The sequence below is a fragment of the Tamandua tetradactyla genome, chromosome 1 (assembly GCF_023851605.1).
Source record: "Tamandua tetradactyla isolate mTamTet1 chromosome 1, mTamTet1.pri, whole genome shotgun sequence".
Classification (NCBI taxonomy): domain Eukaryota; kingdom Metazoa; phylum Chordata; class Mammalia; order Pilosa; family Myrmecophagidae; genus Tamandua; species Tamandua tetradactyla.
The window spans coordinates 57151821-57172611 of record NC_135327.1 but is presented as its reverse complement, the minus strand read 5'-3'; the positions used below and the strand labels follow the sequence as shown (position 1 = coordinate 57172611).

Here is a 20791-nt window from a genome sequence, read left to right as displayed (position 1 = left end):
ATTGGGGTTTGTAGACAAATTCATACACTTTTCTCTGCTATATATATATTCCACGGCATGAACCTATGATACTTTATTCTCCTACGGATGGCATTTGACTTTTTTCTAATTTTTAACTTTTGTAGAAAATGCTACCATGAGCATTCCTGTACATTCCTCCTGGTACACGTGGGTTCACACTTTAAATGATTATCTGTCATCTAAACCTCAGAGCACTGGTGCCCACCTCAACCTGGACAAACTAATTCAGAATCTCTGGGGAGGGACCCAGGCACTGGTATTTTTTTAAAGCACCCCCAGGTGATTCTGATGTGCAGCCCTGGAGGAGAATCACTATGTGAGAGGGATCTTTTAGGCTTTCTAATGCTGAATCATCCTTGCATTGTTAGGATAAACCCATTTGGTAATAATGAATTTTTCATGTACTTAGCTTGTTAGATTTTATTTGCTGATAATTTGTCTAGGAATTTTGCATTTGTGCTCATAAGAGAGAATGGGCTGTAGTTTTCCTTTCTCATTATTCCTTCATCAGATTTTGGTATTAAGGCTATACCATCCTCATAAAATGAATTGGGCATGTTCCCTCTTATTCTTTTCTCTGCAAGACTATAAAGCTATAATTCTAATTACCTGTACCTCCAGCATTCAGTTGAGCTCAGTAGAATCTTCTGGGTTTAAAGTTCATTTTTGGGAATAGATTTCTAACTCTCAATTCTATTTCTTTAACAGTTCAAGGTCTGGTCATATTTTCAATTTCTTCCATAGACATTCTTGATGTCATACTTTTCTACTAAATTTCAGATTTATTGACATAAAGTCATATGATAGGAGACTCCTTATTGCCTGCCCAATATCCAGTCTCCCCGTTTTCTTTAGTAGCAGAGTCCGGACACCTGTGGGGTTGCCATCTGCCTTACCAAACAAAAGCCACGCATGTCATCGTCCTTCCTGGGCCCTCCATTATCTCCTATTGATCTATTTGTTAACCTTTTTTTTTTTTTACTTGAAGAACATACAGTTCAATAATTTTAAACCATACAATTCAGTGACATTTAGAACATGCACAATGTTATGCAACCAGCACCTAGCTCTTGTTTCAAATCTTTTTCATCACCCCAGGAGAACATCCACACCCTCTAATCACTCCCGTTCCCACCTCCTCCATATCAGAGCAACCGCTAATCTGCCTTCTATTCTCCATGGAATATCCTATTCTGGATATTTCATATAAAAGGACTCATATAATATGTGAACTTTGTGTCTGGTTTCTTTCACTTAGCATAATATTTTTGAAGTTCGTTGAAGTTGTAGAATGCTTCAGAACTTCATTTCTTTTTATGGCTGAATGATGTTTCACTTTATGTATATCCCACAACTTGTTTTTCTGTTCAATCCTTGATGGACAGTTGGGTTGTTTCCATCCTTTGACTCTTGTGAATAATCTTGCTATGAACATTTGTGTACACATTTTTGCGTGGACATATGTTTTCATATTCTTTGGGCATATGCCTAGAAGTGGAATCCCTGGGTCATTTGGTAATGCTATATTTAATTTTTGAGGAACCACCAGACTCTTTTCTATAGCAGCCTAACCATTTTATATCCCCATCAACAATGCAAGAGAGTTCCTATTTCTCTGCATCCTCATGAACGCTTATTATTTTCCTCTTTTTATTTTTTGTTTGCTTTTTTTTTTTTTTCGCATGGGCAGGCACCAGGAATCAAACCCGGGTCTACAGCATGGCAGGCGAGAACTCTGCCTGTTGAACCACCGTGGCCCACCCCTCTTTTTATTTTTTTTAATAATAGCTATTCTGGCAGGGTGCGAAGTGGTATCTCACAGTGGTTTTGATTCGCATTTCCCTGAGGACCAATTGGGCTGAGCATATTTTCATGTGCTATTGGCAATTGGTATATCTTCTTTGGAGAAATATCAGTTTGAGTCTTTTGCCTTGAATAAAATCTTTCTTTACCTTTGGGGAAACCACAGTTGGCTCTGCTCAGTTGGTCCCACTCAGAGCTGCAGGGGAGGGTACATGACCCAGCCCTGGCCAATGAAAATTCAGCATCGCTCAGGCTCTAGCGATTGGCTCATGGGTGGACATGTAACCCAAGGTGACTAATCAGACTTAATTCTGGACCTTTTACTGGGACTAAAAAAGATACATTCTTTGCCTTGGGCCGACTCTGCTGGAGGAAGGTAAACTTGCACCTGTCAGAGGCACCTTTTGGGAAACCTGTCTGAATCATTCCAAAGAAAAGCAAAGCCAATAGGTTGAGTTAGAGAATGCAAAACCTAATGGTATCCCAGTTATGTGAGCCCATAAACTTGTTTGTTTTCATGTAACTTTTTTTAATTGTGGTAATATATATTATCTAAAATTTATTTTAACCATTTTAACTGTATTATCAATGGCATAATTACTAACAATGTTGTACAATTATCACCATCATCCATCACCAAAAGTTGTACATCACCCCCAAAAAGAAACTCTGCATCCACTAAGAAATAACTCCCCATCCCATGAACTTCTTTTTATATTAAAGCTTGCTTGAGTGGGATTTCTGTCACTTGAAATCGGAAGACAGCCCACATCCCCAAGAGCCAAGTGAGTTTCCTGAAATCCCAGGTTCTTTCCCTACCTGATTTTTGTTGTCACTACTGAGCTTTAAAACCACTCAACATTTATTTTAAGAGCCACCATCTGCCCGGCCACCCCAGGATATGATAAACCATCTCTCCGTGGTTTGCATGACTTATTTTCTAATTTATTTTATGAATTGGGAGGTCACTACAGGCCCTTTGCTACTATAAACCACGACCACTGAAGAAAATGCAAACTGGCATGCCACTGTGTATTTAATTCCACAAAAATCCACTTGTAAACTGACATGTGGGTGGAGACAGTGGGTGAGGGAGGGAAATGCAAGCCCAACCTCTGATTGCACAAGGCAGTCCTGCACCCCACCTGTCTCTGTGGGTGTCACACCATGGAAGGTGTGAGCATCACCCTTCTTTAAGGGTCGCAGGGGAGGGGCAGAGGTGAGAGGGAACCTGCACACCAGCGTCAGAGAAAGAACTAGCTGCCCCAGAGGCACCCCAGGGTGGCCTACCCCACCTACCTACCCCACCACCACCACTTGATGTTCACTCTGCCTCCTAGCACCCCTTTGCTCAGCCCTAGGGGGATGTAGCCACCCCTCCCTTCCCACCTCCATTCACCTTCTCCACACCTAATGCATCTGCTCATGACCCGACCCCAGCTCTGTCCTCTGACTCTCTTCTCCCAAGTTCTTCACTGTGAACCAGGTGATCCCAGGCCCCAGATGTGTCTCACCTGTTGGATTTCTCCTCCTCTGCCCTCTTTCCTTCCCATCCAGCCCTTCCCGGGGGTCTCCACTGGGTTGGGGAAGAAGGGATCTGGAAAGTCTTAGGCAATGGACAAGATGGAAAATTTTGTGTCCTCCAGGATCCTTTGTCGTTGGAGGCCCTAAAGATCCAGACACCTCTTCTGGGAGGGTGAGGGCCTTAGAAAGGACTCTCACCCAGACCCTTGGGCTGGAAGAGTAAAGGCAAGCCTGAGCCTGGGGCTGCCTTTTCTCTGTCTGCTATTGGAAGGAGTCAAAGACTGCAAAAACTCCCCAATTCTTCACACCCTCTAAGATGTATTTTGCTACCCCTTCCCAGCATCTGGACTGGGCCCATGACTTGCCAGGGCCAACAGAGAAGTGAGAATGGTGCCTCTTCCGAGGCCTTGCAAGCTTCTACTTACTTTTTTTGCAGAGCGGGGACTAAGGTGAGTGCATGAGCAGGTGAGGCACATGCCTCAGGACTGCTATTTCTAATTTTTCCTTCGCCTTGGGTTCCATGAATTGGCATGGCAGTATTACTGATCCTGACTTTAGTTAAAATTTTTGAAATCTGTTCATCATGGATTTTTCCATTGCTTTTGATTTTTTGACAGTGCGTTAAATGTTATTTGTTATTATTTTATGTTGTATATATATTGTCACAATAGAAACTTTAAAAATATGTATCATTTATCTTGATTGCTCTTTTTGTGCCCCCTTAGTTTTGTACCTAAGGCATGGCCTCACTCACCTCACCCTAGTCTCTTCTCTCACCCTAACCAATAGCTAACCAACCCCAGAGGACCAGCAGTTGACTGCAAACATGTAAGTGAGCCTGAGACCAGATGAACTACCCAGCTCAGCTCAACCAAATCTGTCAACTCTCAGAGTTGGTCGTTCTATTAAATCACTAAATTTGGGGGTGGTTTTGTTATGTGGCAACAGTTGACTGACACAAAAGGTGACTCAGCAAGGAACTCTTACATGAAGCCCAAGAAGTGAATGGCGTCTGAGACTGTCCAAGGTGGGGAAGGTGGGCAGTCAGAGGGGTTATTCAAGCCAAGCAGCAGCATCCGATGCCCAGACAGATGCCTGGGGCCCTGGGTGCTAGCTGAAGTCCCACCCACAAGCTACCACTCCTTGTGACCCTCAGGGTGCCCCACTGGGGTTGAATGTACAGACAGAAAAGACTCACAGAGGCCCAAGAGCAACACAGCTTTCTTCTGACTTTGACTCTGGTGTCCTTTCAACAATGGCTCCCTCTGTACCCTCCCAGAGAGTAATGTCCAAAATAAGGGGACTACAGCAGATCCCACATACCCAAAAACCTCGGGCAGAGGAATGGGGGTGGGGGGTGAGGAAGCATCTAGAGGATAAACAGGGCAGGAGAAGGCCGGAAGGTAGGGCCCAAAGTTTTGTTTTTCGGGGAGCCAGGCTCCCACAAAAGTCTAAAATGCAGGGTCCCTGGAGTCCCAGCATCTGGCCCAGGAGGCAGTGCCCCCTGCAGAGCTGGTGTGGGTAAAGCATGTATAGCAGACACACCCAGGCTCCCAGGAAAGAGGCTTTCTGGATGCCCAGTAGGACTCAGTCTTGCCTGGTGAGGGGGGTCAGAGACCATGTGACCTTCGCTCCTTGGATTGATGGGTTACTGGACTGGAGGGTGCACCCTGACATGACCCACCAGTGTGGAGGGGCAGGGAAACCCTGACATGACCCACCAGTGTGGAGGGGCAGGGAAACAACTCCTGATGAGGCTCTGGGTTCTTGGGAGGGAGTGGGACGGAGCTCAACTAGACAAGCTGCCGAAAGTGCGGGGGTCAGCTGTCCTCTGGCTCTGCCCTTGGGGGTCCAGGTCCATGGCGTGGGTGTGGGTGGCCCTGAGTCTTTAAGTCTTCTCTTCGTAGGTGCTACCTCTCACCAGAGACAGGAGCTTGGCTTCTGGACTTACCTGCTGAGGAGGGGGTAGAAGAAGGTGATCAGTTATCCTTGGAGAGTGAAGACTCCAGAGTGCAGGGACCCCCACCCCCACCCCACCCCGTCCTCCTTCAGTGAGCAACAATGTCCCAGGAAGAGCTACTTCTCCCTCCTTCACTCCAGGGACTTCCGACATCCTAGTCTCCATGACAAGAGCTTCTCCAAGAGGTCATCCCATTTCCAAAGCCAGAAACCTCAGAGTATGGCCAGTGAGATGGGGGCAAAAGAGGTTGGTGGATGAGCAATGGGACAAAGAGGGTCTCCACCCACCTTGGGGTGCAGGCAAGGCTGCAGGGCGCAGGCTTCTCAGGGTGGCTGTTGGGTTGTGGCAGAATTCTCAAGGTCTGGGGAGCAATGGGTGGAGGGCTGGTACTGTGAGCACAGTGAGTAGGAGACCCTGGGGTCAGGTGGGGCACAGGGGACATGAGGTAGCTGGGTGCAAAGTAGGGCAGGAGGGTCCCATCTAAAAGGAGGGCCCATCTTTTGCCTCCCTCTCCATCTCCTGCTGGTGCCTCACTCACCCAGGGGCCGGAGCACTCCAGTGGCTATAGGACCCAGCTTGGGGGGGTGAGCACTGCCCGAGGGGTAGTCCCCACATGGGCCAGCTTTGAGCCTGAGCAGTGGGCTAAGAGGCCAGGAGGCTGGGACCGTGACCCTGAGCAGAGCATCTGGAACTGCTTCCCTGCAGCCGACAGCAAGGCATCGGCCCTTTGACTTGAGTCTCCATGCTTCTGCACAGAGCACCCTTTTGGGCTCCCTTCCTGAGCCCGAGAGAAATTCACGCCCTCCACAGCCTGACACTCCTCCCAAGCTGCAGCGCCACCCCACTATCTGGCACCCTCCAGACACTGACATCACTCAGGCCCCTAAGAGGGCAGGATGTCCTTCCCCAAGGACCATCTTGCCACTGGGGGTCATGCTACCCTAGAAGACTCCAAGCCATCTTTGGCTGTTCTTGCCCCATCTCCCAGAACCTTGTAGCTTCTTTGGATATCTCTTTGCCATGGTCTCCTCTGCCCTCAAGACTCTGCCCTGGTGAGGTGGTACAGTCCCCTTTGTCCTCAACCCCTCCTGCTGCCAAGCTAAGCGCTACCCAGCTTTCTGCTCAGCCTACAGACCCACAACCACTGCTCAGCACATCAAAGGCCTCCCAGCTTGTACCTGAGACTCGGTGGGAGCCCTGCTCCTGTCTGGGGTGCCCCCTGGCCCCATTCCTGCCCTCTCCCCCAGCATGCCGGGAGCACCTGCATGGCCAGGCTGTGTCAGACATGGCTTTACAGTGCCCGCCTTGCCCAGGACCCAGTGAAGGATGCCTGTGGTTCACCATGCCTGGTATCATGTGACCCTCTTCCTATGCCCCCTGAGACTGGATCAGGACTGGGCCCCTGGCACAGGGGCAGCCAGTGCCACAGCTAACCATGGCATGGAATGAAATCATGTGCTGTGCCCAGCATTTAGGAACCTGAAGCAGGTAACAGAAGAGAATTAGGCAAAGGAAGTGGCAGCAAGCCATGGCACTCATGAAACCGAGAAAGGCTGGAGAGGCCTAGAAGGGCCCAGTGGAGCCCAAACTTCAGGATGAACTGATGGAGGCCAAAGCCAAGGGTGAGGAGGCAGCCACCTGGTGTCGGAAACAGGAAGCTGGGGCATGGGAATAGGGTACAGAAGCCCTGCCCTGAGGTGATGGAGTGGGGGAAGGGGCAAGATCCATCCCCTGGACTTGATGGGAGGCCTTTGGGGCCTCCTCCATAAGACTGCTTTCCATGGCCTCTCCAGGCAGGCTTGCAGGTGGAAGCACCTGAGGACATGGCCTAGGATCTCATCTCCAGCTCCCTGGACTCCATGCAACCCGGCAGAGTCTCAGCAGCAGAATCACAGAGTGGGCCAGGACGCAGGGAGCTGCAGCCTCAGGGGCTGGGCATTCAGAGCCTACCCATAGCATGCAGGGCCCCTTGGGCAGCCCCGTTGAAGGCAGGACCTCGATTGCCGGTAATAGCACCAAGCCAGGCCGGCTCCGGGGAGCAGAGGCAGCAGAAAGCTGAGAAGAACCGCCAGCAGGAAGGTGCCACCATCTGCGGATCACAGGGTGAGGCTGAATCTTGAGTAGATGCACTGCCTGGGGGGCCCCCACCTGCACCCCTGCCCCATTCACACACTTTCAGGCTGCACCGGGCCGCTGTCCACACTGCCACCCGGCCCTGGCTTCTCGCAGGAGGGTGGCGCCCAGCCTGCGTCGCAGTGGCAGTTGTGGTTATTATTGCAAACCTGCAGAGGGAAAGAGGAGGACAGGGGGATCATGAGGGGTCAGGGACCCCAAAATCAGCCCACTACCCTGTGGGCTACTCACCCCGTGGGAATGGCATGCAGACAGGCAGCGCTCCAGCTCCTGGAAGGTGGCGTTCTGGCAGCGCCTGTCCTGGCACACCTGTGGGCAGTGTGTGAACTGGGCATGAGAGATGTGGACACAGGGCAGGGCGGGTTCTGGCAAGCAGGGCTCACCATTCTAGGTCCGCACTGGGTGCCCGGCTCAACTTGGCCCAAGCCAAGTAGGTCCAACTGGGCACCAGGAGGTGCCAGGGCTCCTTTGCAGGTAAGCTCTCTGCCTCCGAGATGGACAGTGGAGTCCACGCGCACTGCATGGGCTGCACGGGGGCTTCCCTCCCCGTCCTGGCACAGAAGCTTGCCACATTGCGCATCTCTGGGGACCGAGTGAAGGGAAGTGAAAGGATATGTGGTGTCCCCTTTCCTCCAACACTCCCCCGTTCCAGCCCCCTTTGCTCCATGGGCTACCTGTGGAGGTAAGGCACAGAGTGGCCTTCGCTGTCCTGGCCACGGTTCTCTTGGGCGTCTCCCGCAGAGTTCACGACCCAGAAACAGGCCTCCGGGGCTGGGCCAGCGTCTGGGGAAACGCAGGTACCACCAGGGTCAGCCCAGGCAGCGCCAACGCTTCCAGGGCCTCAGTTCCCCCGGCCCGAGAAGAAGGGAGAAAAGGGCTGCAACAGCGCACGCCATCTCACCAGGCCCCCAGAGCTGTTGGCATTGCTGCTCGAGCGTAGGACACGCGCCATCCCGGCAGTAGCCACGACCCCTGGCGCAGGGCGAGCCGTCAAATAGGTAAACGTCGGAGGGACAGAAGGGGGAGGCGCCCGTGCAGAACTCGGGGAGATCACAGTCGCTTGCCGCCCGACGGCACAGCACGCCCGCCGGCTTCAGCTGCGCAGGTGACCCGGGCGGGGAGGGCGGCAAGAGGGAGACCAGGACACCGAGAGAATAGAGGCAGTGAGAGGTCCACACCCACAGCGCGGCTCAAAGGCGGGGCTGGGGCTGGGGAGAAGGGAATATTGGGCCGAGAAGCCACAGACCCAGTTGCTGCAGGAAATCCCGTCGACCCACACATGGAAAAGAACCAGCCACCGTCAGGGGAGAGGAGAGAGCGCCAGTAAACGAAGACCGGCAGGCGGCTCCCAAGCGCCGAAGGTGAGACAGCAGCAGGCATGTCACCCCATTCCCCAGCCCGCGCACCCCGGTGCTTTCCAGGCTCACCAGGCAGCGCGCGCAGCAGTCCCCGTGTGCGCACTGGGCCCCCGCGCGCAGCGAGCAGTTGTGGGCCAGGCAGCAGGGGTCCAGGCACTCCTTGGGCCGGAAAGGAGAGGGGTGACCAGGTCAGGGCGCAGAGCCCCAGGCCTCGAGGACGGGGGCGAGGCGGGGGTCGGCCTTGGGCCCCTGGAATGAGGCCCGGAATTCTGACCTGGCCGGCGCCGCAGTCGCACTCCTCGCCCGCCTCCACGAAGCCGTTCCCGCAGCGCGTCCGCGGCACCAAGAGCTCAGGCTGGGGCGCGTTGGAGAGGCACGCGCCGCCCCCCTTACGGAAGAAGGCGCGGAGCTGGCGGCGGCTGCAGGCGCTAAACACGCGCGGGAACGGGCGCCTGCAGGCAGCGCGGGACGTCGTGTGTGCGGGAACCACCACCACCCGCTGGGCCGCGCCCCCCACCCTGAGGCAGGCCACCAGCCGCGGGACGCGCCATCAGCGCCTGAGCACAGGGCAGCTGGGATCCTCCATGAGGCAGGGCCCAGAGAGCGGACATGACCCGCGCAAAGACGCACAGTGAGCCAGAGCGGGGAACGAGGGATGCGAGTCCCAACCCGGTGCTGCAGCTGCGTCCCGGGGTTGGAATAACAACGCTAGGTAGCTCGGAAAGTATTTTGAGAGTCCGCTTTGCTTACGTTTCCTTCATTTAAGTCTCACAAACAACCCTAAGGGCAGGTGCTATTATTATCCCATTTCACAAAAGAGAAAAATGAGGGATAACCCTTTCACCTAAAGAAACGCAGCCAAGGAACGGCCCCTTCCTTCCCAAGTCGCACAGACCCTTTCCCGCAACTCTAACCGCCCCCCGCCCCCAGCGAGCGCACCCCGTGGCCGCCGCCATGACGCAGCCGCCCTGTTCCGCTGTGGCCTCCGCGCAGCAGCCGTCGGGGTCGTGGCTGAGGCCGAGGCTGTGGCCTATCTCATGGGCCATGGTGGACGCGGCGCCAATCGGGAACTCCGAGTGGTCCTGGGAGGGGGAGGGGAGGGAGCGGTCACCGTGGCTGACCCGCCCCCTCTCTCCCTCCCCCCACCCCATATGTCGCCCTTCTCGCCTTGGGCCTCACCGAGCTCACACCGCCCGAGCTCTCAGCGCTGCACATGCCCTCAACGGGCGCCAGGCCCACTGTGGTGCCCTGGAAGGTGCGGCCTCTAAGGGCAGAGCGCGACTGTGACCGGGCGGGGGCTGGGAGGGGGGTCCCCCCCCAGCCCGCCCAGGACCCTCGTGGCGGACCCACGTGAGCAGCTGCGCCGAGTCATGCGGCCGCTGGGCCCACAGCCCCCGGCGCCACTGCAGGAAGGCCCAGAGCGTGGCGTTCGCGTCCCGCGTGACGCGGATCCGGTCCTGCTCTGTCCACACTTCCAGGCCGATCAGCGCCACCTGAATGTCCAGAGTCCTGAGGAACTGAGGTGGGGCAGGGCTGAAGCCAGGGACCTAGCACCCCCCCACCCCCTAGGGCTTTTGCTCGTCCCCTCCCCCAGGTTCTCGCCCCCTCTCCTCCTCCCGCACCTGCCGCTCTCCCCACACACAGGATCCACCCGCCCGTGCCGAAGTCGCCCCCCTTACTGCTCTGTCCCTGCCACCCCCAACCTGGTCCACGTAGTTGGCAACCTCCAGGAGCCGCCGCTTGGTGTGGCTGAGGTTCCGGTGCTGCGACAAGAACTGGAAAGTGAGGGGAGCACATCGGAAGCAGAATCACCACCACCGAAGTGTAAATTCCAAGGTGGTTAAGATGGGGAGTTGTATGTTGTCTGTATATTGATATAACCACAATCAATTTTATGGAAAGAGGGAGGCAGGGAAGGAAGGGCAAGCTGGGCTGGTGGGCCTCAGCAGTGTGAGGAGGTGAGGGCCTCCCCACCCCCCACTCGCCCGCCCTGTCCTGCCCCCCAACCTTGGTTGTCCCCTCACCAGGGTGTGGTCAGCCACTATGTACAGCTCCAGATACCTCGGGCTCCCCATGGCCTCCCGCCTCTCCTGGGGACGGCAATGACGGCCCTGGGGCAGGCGGCCCTACTTGGGCCCTGACCCTCCCCACCACACCCTCACAAAGTTAACTTTAAGAATTTGCTAGAACCTGTTTCTTTAGCCTCAGAATAACAATATCAGGACAGGGCAGGAGGGGGGCAGCCTGGGGCCTGTTCTGATGGGGAGGGCTAGGAATAATGCGTCCCCACTCTTGTCAGTTGCCCTCACCCTGCTTGGGGGGACATGAGGATGGCCAGCCGTGGCCCTTTCTCCCCCGCGGTCCCTGTGGCCACAGGCCCCTTTCCAGCCAAGCAGCTGCTCCGTCCGGAGGATCTTGTGGGTCCAGGGGTCCTCAGCGGCCCCGGGGGGCCGGGGGTGGAGGTAATAGCTGGCATTGCTGCTGAGCACGATCAGGCCGCTGGGGTGCAGGGTGGTGCAGAGGGGCCATGTGAGCGCCGTCCCCAGCCCCACCCCTGTCCACCCCCAGAGCTGCTCACCTCAGCCCGGAGCAGGCACTGAGGACGGCCCAGGAGCCAGGGAAGCCCCTCACGTGCCCGTGGAGGTGGCAGTGATCCTGCAGAGGACGGGTCCAGACCCCCATCTCAGCCAAGGCTGAAGTGGGAAGGCCTGGGAGGGGGGGGCTGGCTCCGACCTCTCCTTAGAAAAGGAGGAGGAAGATGAGGTTGGAAGGACCCAGGGGTGGGGGGGTGGGACTCCTCAGCGGGTGCAGCCCCCCAGCAACTCCCACCCTGTCCACAGAGCTCATGGAGTCTCACCATGTGGTTGGGGACCAGCACCACCGGCTGCCCATCAGGGCTGTAATGGGTTTCTCTGTATCCCGGGGCCAGCAGCCTGCTGGGAGTGAGTGTCATAGATATCACCTCATTCAGCGCTGCCTCCTCCAGGATGCCCGCCAGCCTTCCTCCCTGAATGCTAACTGAGCAGCTCTACAAGAGGCTAGCTCTTGAGAAGCAGCCTTAGAAAAGGGATAGGCGTATCTGCATTGCTCAGCTCAGCAGGATCTTGGGCCTTAGGAGATAGGTGAAGGCCATGAGGGAGACCCGGTGAGGATCTAGACGTGGGTCATGGGAGACAGGGAGTATAGGAAGGACCAGGGAGGAGGGGAACAGGGAACAGCATGTGGTCCTCGTGGGGCCCTTAGCAGGTGGCTGGGTCCACAGGTCAAGGACATTAGAGAGAGGCTGGGCTGGAGGGGAGGACTTTGGGGACTCTGCTGAGCAGATGGGACTTGGAGCCAAGGAAGTAGGTGAAGTCTCCAGGCATCTGGTCAACCCCCTCCCCTACATTCCCCCCCATCCCACAAACCTTCTCCAGGCCCCACTCCAGGAATGCCTCCATCTTCAGGCCCCTTCCCACCAGGGTGGATTAACCATAAAGGAATCTCTTTCAAGAAAAAATCACCTTGACCTCCTCACCCCTAGACCTCTCTAAAAACCTGTGACTCCTGCTCTCTCCACCTTCTCTAGCCTGGATTCCCTAGAAGGGAGGTGATCTGATCACCCCATTTAATGAGTGGGGAATTTGAAGCCCAGAGAAGCTAAGGTTAGTCATAATGGAGCCAGGGTTCGTCCCCAGATCTGTCTGATTCCATGGGGAGAATGAAATGTGTGTAGAGTGCTTAGCACAGGGCTGGCAGTGCTACCAGCACTTGATAAGTGATCAGTACTGATGATAGAGTCTGGATGGTTTAAAGACCCCCCTTTGCCTCTGATGGGCTCCATCTTATACCACCCCCTCCTACCCCCCCCCCCCACCTCCCCAGGCTGGGCTCTGCCTGCTCACCAGCTCAAAAATCTCTGACTCTGCTCTACCCAGGACACTCGGGACTAAAATGACATTCGTAGCCTGGGAACAGGCCCTTCTGGGATTCCCCAAATTCATTTCTCCATGCTCCCTCCTCTGCAGCTGGAGGTCTCCCAGGCAGACTAGACAAATTGCTGCTTTCTGAATTGCTGCTTTGAACTTTTGTAGTCACTGCTTCTTTGTCCCTGCCCTCCTTGGAGTGCCTCCCGTTCGCACCATCTTTGGAACCCCTTCTCAGGTTCTCATTTGGCTCAGTGTACCCTGTGGGTACCGACTGGGTGGGACTCACTCATCTCTGGCTGCGAGATGCTCCTGGGGGTGGATGAGGGACATGCCCACAGTGGGGCTGCTCCAGCCTCAACAGTCCACATCAGCCTCAAGAGGCCAGACACAAGCCTGCCCCTGTCACCACACCTCCTCGGGGCCCCCTCCCCATCCAGTCCCCCTCATGGATGCATGTCAGCTCCGGCACCGGTGCCAATACCCTCCAGAGAGAGGGTGTGTCCAGCTACCCACACCCCAGCACCACCAACCCCAGCCTGGAACTCACTGATTCTTCTCCAGCTCAAGCAGGAGCTCCTGGCCTTCAGCCTCCAAAGCCAGCAGACCCACGTCTAGGTTTGAGACCTGGACAAGAAGGAGCATAGGGCTGAGGTGGCAGGTATCCAGGCCTCCCTCCTTCGGGGCAGCAGGACGGGGCGCGAGCTGGGGAATGAGCTCCTGGGAAGAACCCTGGGTAGGGGGCAGCAGGCGTCTCAGGTGTCATGGACAGGCATGGGGGTGAGGTCATGCAGACAAGGATGTTCCCAAACTCAGGATGCTTGCTGTCTTCACGAGGGACTTGACAACTACTTGAGCACAGCTGCCGGGTACTCACCATATCCTCCCTGGAAAGGGCAGAGAGCCAGAGAGGGGCCCTGGCACAAGGTGCCTGGCCTGTCCTCAGCCCCCTCTTCTCTTTCAAGCTGGCAGAGGTGTTCCCCAAGCAGGGGAGGACAGTGGGGTCCTAAGGACGCTGAGGAGGGGACATTGAGTGGCATGGTGCAGGCCTCCTCACAGCCTCTTGTTCCCAAGTCTTGCTGACCCTCCCTCTGCAGAATTCAGACTTTACCTCCACCTCCAGTTCTAGAAGCTTCCATACACACACAGTCACATACACACACACACACACACACACATCTGGAGGTTGCCCTCAGCTTCTGGCACGCTCACTCCACACCTGCTTCACTGAGCCCATGAAGTAAACAAGGATCCCCATTTCAGGCGGAGAGAAAAACACTGGCTTCCTGTGCTCGATGGCAGGGGAGGGGGTCCTGGGCAGCCAGCTCCCCCAACCCCGTCTCTGCTGTGGGGAGACTCCCAGAGTTGGAGCCAGCCCAGGAGCCTTGTGGCCAGGGGATGGGGGGGAAGGGTAGGGCACTGCCGTCTCTTTGGAATGTTTGCTCCCCCCCCCTTTCTGGCCCTCCCCTTTTATCTCAATATGAACTGCACTGGAACCACAACCAAGGAGCTGGGAGAATTTGGGGGTGGGGGCATCCTCTGCAGGTAGGGAGCAGACAGGCCTCGCCTCCCCAGCCGTGGGCCCCACAGGGCTCAAGGATGAGCTCATGTGGCTGGAACGCAACTTACTTTTTTGGAGAAAGATCTGCACTGGGGGAAAGGCGGGGGCCCAGCTAGCAGGTCAGATTTGAGGTCTCTGCGCCTCCTCTGGGGCTCCCACCCCATGCTGCCCTCTCTGTCCCTTGCGGCCCCTGCTCTCTTTACTTCTTGCCCTCCCGGTAATCCCCAGCCCCAGCCTGAAATGTGAGTGTTTCCTCCCTCTAGGAGGGGACTCCCTGTTTCAACTCTGTCTGCTTTCCTTTTCTTGGCAGGTTTCCTGGGGGAGGGGCTGGAAAGTGGGGACAGCAGAGCCCCACTGGGATTGCCCTCGTGGTCACAGCACAGGCTGGGGAGGGGGGAAGCCCATGGTCAGGGTGACCCCAGTGTGCATCCAGTCTTCCCCTCCCCCAGCGATTTCCAGTGCCATCTGTGACCACGTGAATGGGGGCCCAAGGAACCCCACTGAGGGACTCAGGCTGGGGACCTGTCAGCCTTCATGGCAGCTCTCCCCTGCTTTCCTTCTCGTTGGGGTTGGACAGTGGGCTGCCCCCTTTCCTGGAAATTCAGAGCAAGGAGGGCTTCCTGGCCTTGGGACATTGGCCAATGGTTTGAAGTCTTTCAGACCTCAGCAGGTCTCAGGCTTCCAGGCTAAAGAGCTGTGTGACCTGGGACAATTTCTCCACCCTCTCTGGCCTTCAGCTTGCCCCTATGAAGTGGCCTACAGGCATGCCCATTTCCTGGCACCCACAGCAACTGGGCTATGGGACATAGATGAGTGCAGTTATTCTGGAAAATGATCAGCAGGAGGTAGGGGGAGGCTGCGGCAGAGCGTCCTGGAGAAATGAAGCAGGGTGGGCTTGCAGCTGGGTGGCCCCAGGGGTTGACCCCCAGCTGGAAGGGAACTCCCCTCCCCCCAGCCAGTGAGGGTGCTGCTCCAGGCCCCCTGGTAGGGTCACGGGGGAGGACAGCAGTGTGTCCAGGGGTCTCATGTTCTGGTAAACTCTGCAAAGTGAAGATATGTGGGTATTTTCTTCAAGAGACCCTGAAAAGCTTCAGGCCCCACAAAGCCTGGACCCACCTCTGCCTAGTGGGGGAGGGGGCATGGCCCAGCTAATTCTGGGAAGGGGGGGAGGAGGGATGGGGGAGGAAGCAAGAAAATGACTTCCATGTGTGCAGACTGACGTGGAGAGGCCTTCCCTCCCCGCCTGCGCCCCTGCCAGGAGCAGCCTGAAGTAACAGAGGGTCCCGGGACCCAGCCAGACGGTCACACTGGGATTTGGGAAGGGGCAAAGGGGCTGGAAGATCCGGGGCCCCTGCTGACGAAGGGACAGTGTGACACTGACCGGCTCCTCCGCGGTGACCACGCGCCGGGATCGGCCATCCAGGACCCAGTGTGGGGTGACGGGCTCTCCAGGAAGGTCTCCTGGGGTGAGGACAGAGCACAGTGTGAGACACGGGGGTGGGGCAGCAGAGGGATGGGTTCAAGGACGTCCAAAGCCCTGGGGGGGGCAGACGCCATCCTCACCACCCATGTGTTGCCCGGAGCAATGCAGGCACCAAGGGCCACCCGGGAGGTGGCAGAGGAGGGATGGGGGAGCTTGGGAAGGGACAGATCAGTTGGGAAAAAGCCCAAATGGCCCCTGGGGGAGGAGAGGGCTTGGGAGTCAGAGGTCACCAGGAAGAGGCCAAGCCCTCCCGAGCAGAGGGGAAGGGAAGTGGGGAGGGCGCCTCGGGCATTTCTAGAAGGGGCAGCAGATGCCTTTGGGGCGAGAGGTCTGTGCAGAGAGGAAACCAGGCCTCCCCAGTCCCTGCCCTCTGAGGAAGGCCATACCAGATGCTATGTGAGGAGGCCTGCCTTGCCCAAAGCACCCCCGAGCCCAGGAATTCCCCCATCTTGTCCTCAGCGTGTGGGGGTCCAGAGGACAGAGCCTGAGTGCTCCAGGCTTGGGGCGGCCTAAGGAGTCTTCAAGAAGAACCCCAGAGCCCAGATGCCTGAGATGCTCCCCTGGAAGGCCCCTGGCCCACCCCTGGGCTCCAGCAGCCCTTGCCAGGTCTGGGGCCTGCAGTCTCTGTGCCCTGTCTAGGGAGCCAGCTCCCAGAATGGCACCCCACCCCTCCCAGGCCTGGTTCCAATCAAGTTCAGATGGCAGTGGCTGCCCGAGGAAGTAGCTCAGCACCTGCTGGGGACCCCCAACTCCTTTTCCTCCTCCATCTTCTCTGCCAGACCCCGGACATCAAAGATCTAAAAGAGCAGCAGCTCCAGGAGTCCCCTTCCATCAAGAAGCCCTCCCAGATTAATGAGTGAGTTGCCTTCTGGCAGACTAGCCAGTGGGGGACAGAGGTGGGGGAGCCTGTGATAGAGGCTGAAGGGACCATGTCAGGAGGGGTCTGCATGGGTCTGGCAGGGAGGGGGAGGTCTCGTAGCCCAGAGAGGGGTTAACTGAGTATGGAGAACCAGGTGTAGTAGATCCCAGGTCTCCAGGGGTGACAGGGAAGGATGTGCCACTGTGTGTGTGTGTGTGTGTGTGTGTGTGTGTCCCCACACAGCCTTGTGTATACACACACACACACAGGCACTTTGATGGAGGGAGAAGGAGCCATGGTGACTAGTAGAGTAGAAGTGAAAACCAAGAGAGCAGGCTGGTGTTGGGGAGCCCTCCGACTCCCCATGAGCCTCCCCTGGGGCCTGGCCAGGCCTGGAAGGGGAGGGAGCAGCAGAATGCCTGGGGACTGTCCCGAAAGGCATGAGGGCTGTGGCCCTCCCAGCCTTCCCCTTGGGCCCCAGGGCTGAGCAGGACCATGAAGGGTCAGCCCTCCAACAGGCAGCCACAGCCCTCTCTTGGGTCCCCCACACACACCCAGCCCCTCGGACAGTGCTCAGGCCAGGCCTCCTCCCTTTGCAGGACTTGGCTGTCCCCCTGTCCATTTGGAGAGGTTAACAGCCCCATTTCACAGAGGGTTTGGGGAGGTTCAACTGGGAAGGGGCAGAGCTGCGGCCCTCCCAAGGGCCCTGCTAACCAGGCACCAGCTGCAGGAATAAGTCCTTCCCTATCTAACCAAACAAGGCAACATCATTGCTGTCCCAAAGCCGGTGAGGGAGTAAGTGTGTGGTGGAAAGTCCTAGAGCCTGAGGGCAGAACACAGGCTCTGGGGCCCATGGGGGTGGGGGGCTTCCCAGAGGAAGATCTGGTCACACTGGGGGCTGTAGAGCTGGGGGGGGCTGGCAGAGCAGAGAGTCCAGGCAGCAGCTGAGAGGGGACAGGCAGCGCCTCCTGCTTTGCTGGCAGAAGAGTGGCAGCCTGGCAGAGTGTAGGCAAGGCCACAGGGAGGCCGGCCTAGGCACCAGCATTTCCCACAGAGACCCACCCTGACCCTCCCCATACCCTGCTCTTCTCACTGCACGGGGAAAAGGGGGACAGCCAGGGTGGGGTGGGGGCTGTTCAAACTCTCCCATCCCTGATACTCCCGAGGCTCTGGGCGCATCCCCCAGCCCCAACCCCGCCCCAACATCAATCTCTTGGCCTGCCCGCCTGGCGCATCCGCACCCCGGTCCTCACCTGGAAGCGCCGCGGTCCCTGGTGCCCACCACGGTGGGAGCTGCAGCAGCAGCAGCAGCAGCGTGGGCGACCCCCGAACTCCCCAGGACCCGCGGCCCATGGCTGTGAGCGCTCCGGCCTCCAGGACGGGCTCCCGGCCCCGCCCCGCTGGGTGGCCGCCGCCCACGCCCCGCGCAGCCCGGCCGGCCGCCTCCCAACCCGCTCGGGCCCCCCCAACCCCCACACCATGGGTGGGGCCCCGCCCACGCCGCGGCCGCCGCCGATCGGGGTCGCGACCCTGGAGGTGCAGAGCGGACCCTGTGAGTCCTCGGAGAACCTGGATGACTCTCCCGGCCCGGGAGTGGGGGGGTAGGAGAATCTGTCGCGCTGGGTGGGGCGCGGCGGGGACGCGCCGCCCGGTAGGTCCCGAAGCGCCCTTACACGTCGGGTGGAGGGTGGGGACGGGGCGGCCGCCAGGGGCTCCTTGGTCTGCCCGAGAGTGTCCCCCTTGTGGTCTCCTGAGCCGACCTCGGTTCCCGCCTCGCCGCGGGATCCCTTGGGGGAAGGGAGGCAGGTGCGCCGCGGCCCGGAGCCTCGGAGGCCAGCGCGGGTGCTGCGGGGAGCGGGCAGGGGCCGCCGTCCTGGGAGCTTCAGGGCGGGGCGAAGGGATGCCCAGCCCGCCCGGGTGTAGAGCCATCATCTCCCCAACGCGGGGCACCCAGCCAGCCTCCCAAAGTCTGTTCCTTGTTTTTAACATCTGTTTATGTAACATAATAAATTCGTTTAGCCAGTAGTGACTACTCAGACAGCGAGGAGTGTTTTAAGCCAATCTCTGTGTTTCTGAGGAGTTGGAATTAGCAAGAGTTCCAGCAGGGAGGGACACCACGGTCCCATGATACAAACTTCACATGATGTTTTGGGAAAGATCTACCCCCCCTCCCCACCTTTCCATCCCGTGCTCAGCCCTCAGCCCCCAAAGGGAAGCTGCTATCATTAGCTTCTTGTGTAGCTTTTCCATTATTTTTATGCATCTGCAAGACAATACGGGCATATTTTTCTCTGCTTCACATTTTTCTTGAACTTTGGTTTTTTTTCACTTACTACACGTTGGAGGTTTCTCCACATCAGTGCATTTAGTGTCCTCATTATGGTCATTCTTATTAAGACTGTTACTATAATTACTGCTTTGGTTGCTTAAAATCAATGTTATTCGGATATAACTTGTGGCCTCTTGCCCTCCATCTTTCTCTACTTTCTCATCAGAGTGAGAGTGCCGGCACACTCCTCTCTCTGCATGCATACTTAATACATTTCTTACCTGCTTGCTCTATCTGCCCTGTGCCTCTGGAGGGTGCAGACAAGAGCCTAGGAAACCGAAATCAGGTAGCATGTTTTGGCGAGCCTTAGCCAGGAGCCATTTCCCTCCGACCGTCTGGACTGATGATACCGGGAATTGGCCACGTGCTGTCCGCTTTGTTTGCTTCTCACCTGGGTCATTGCTGTCCTCTCGTATATCCTCATTTTCATTGCTCTCTCTAGGAATCTCGGGGCTCTGATGTGCCCCCGGGACATAACCTCTGCTCTCCCCAAGACTTTGGCTCCTTCCTAGGAGGTGGCAGGGGCCCATCTCCATGCCATGCAGGTCCAGAGAGGCTCAGGTGACTGATCTCACCCTTTGGAGCCTGATGGGGGACTTCTCCCCGTGTCGTGCAAGAGTCCAATGGGAGCCAAATCGAGTCCCCTGTCCTTGTCTCTCTGTCTCTCTGTCCTCTGAGATTTCCCACACTCTCTTTTCCTCCCCTCTGAGGTCCCAGACCCTTCCTGCTGAATCTGTTCCTCTTTTCACCTCTTCCACAGAGGTCCTCTCCCCTGCCTCCATGAGAATCTCCTTTCTCCTCTGTCTGGCTTTCTATTCTTTCTGGAACATTCCGTCTTCTGGAAAACAGGATTCTGGGCTAAAGATTCTTGTACCAAACAGTGTTGTCTTAAACATTCTAGAGAGTTGCCTCTGGTTTAGGCCAAGGGAATGAGGTGCTTTCCATTGAGGGTATCTCCACCTGAAAGCCCAGGTGAGGTTGCAGTGTAAGAAAAAACCCCGATGACTCTCATTAAAATCGCCTGAGCTTGTGAGAGCCAGTAAGCCCTGTTTTTCTTAAAATGAGCATGCAGGCCTTCTCGCTCTCTGCTGGCTCGTGTCACTCTCCAGTTCTCACCCCCCTGGGGCCAGCCTAGATGGGGGGCCTCTCCACACCCACCCACCCACTGTCACTTTCCAGTGCAATTAAAACTTTGGCGGCCTTTCTCATGGGGGAACTTCCAGTGCTAAGTTTGCTTTCACTTTCTAAAATATGCGCTGCAAAGGACAGAGGGAGCCTCAGTCCTGGCCCTGTCCATACCTAAACTCCTCTGCCTGCCCGAAAAGCATACTAAGCTACATTCGTAAAGGAGCCCGATTTCCTCGCCAAACCTCCTTCCCTCTAGCCCGACCGCGGCAACAGCTGGGCTGGCCCCCGGGAGCGCCCCCCTCTAATTTCTTTGCTTGAGGCAGATCCTTTCCAGTTTCTTAGGCAGCAAGCCAGGCCATAAGTTACGGGCACAGATACCCAGGAAACGAGTGGGTTGGCTCAGCAGCTTCAGGATGGTCCCGGGCCTCCATCCCCTGCATCCCCGATGAGCCCAGGGGTTCCCGGGAGAGGGTGCCTGATCCCAAGCGGTGGGGAACGCTGGCAGACCAGCGGCCTGGGAACCAGTTGGGACATCCGCCTTTTTCTTCTTCCTCTTCCAGAGAAGTGGGTGGTGCTTTTGCGGCATACTACCTCGTCGCAGTCCCACCGGGGGGACGGCCGGGGTTAACCACAGATGGGACAGTTGTAACCCTATCCTGCAGTTAAATATTTTTTGTAAAAAGGACCGAAAGTGGTAAAAGTAATTCCTTGCATACAGCTCTTGTAG

At 56.7% G+C, this 20791-nt stretch overlaps 1 protein-coding gene across 1 annotated transcript; it reads right to left on the bottom strand.

The window, feature by feature from the left end:
• Window positions 1–1989: 1989 nt before the first annotated feature.
• ADAM33 (ADAM metallopeptidase domain 33) lies at window positions 1990–18016 on the bottom strand. The gene is made up of 22 exons (XM_077116773.1): window positions 17861–18016; window positions 15647–15726; window positions 13255–13331; window positions 11657–11735; window positions 11378–11454; window positions 11109–11298; window positions 10824–10889; window positions 10503–10574; window positions 10150–10316; window positions 9979–10063; window positions 9739–9881; window positions 9074–9251; window positions 8869–8958; window positions 8343–8538; window positions 8116–8224; window positions 7825–8023; window positions 7673–7750; window positions 7482–7590; window positions 7259–7397; window positions 5847–5938; window positions 5596–5722; window positions 1990–5302 (listed from the first exon to the last, which is right to left on the bottom strand). Exons 1-22 carry the CDS (start codon window positions 17958–17960, stop codon window positions 5296–5298), a joined length of 2460 nt encoding a protein of 819 aa, XP_076972888.1. The 5' UTR covers window positions 17961–18016; the 3' UTR covers window positions 1990–5295.
• Window positions 18017–20791: the final 2775 nt, after the last annotated feature.

What these genes read in the sequence shown, in the direction of transcription:
- ADAM33 (XM_077116773.1), bottom strand. Translation starts at nt 17,960, where the DNA reads ATGGGCCGCGGGTCCTGGGGAGTTCGGGGGTCGCCCACGCTGCTGCTG. An exon ending in TGCTGGTCCCCAACCACATG is followed by an intron (nt 11,455 to 11,656) that starts GTGAGACTCCAT and finishes CGTCCTCTGCAG; the next exon opens with GATCACTGCCACCTCCACGG. An exon ending in TAGTGGCTGACCACACCCTG is followed by an intron (nt 10,575 to 10,823) that starts GTGAGGGGACAA and finishes CTCACTTTCCAG; the next exon opens with TTCTTGTCGCAGCACCGGAA.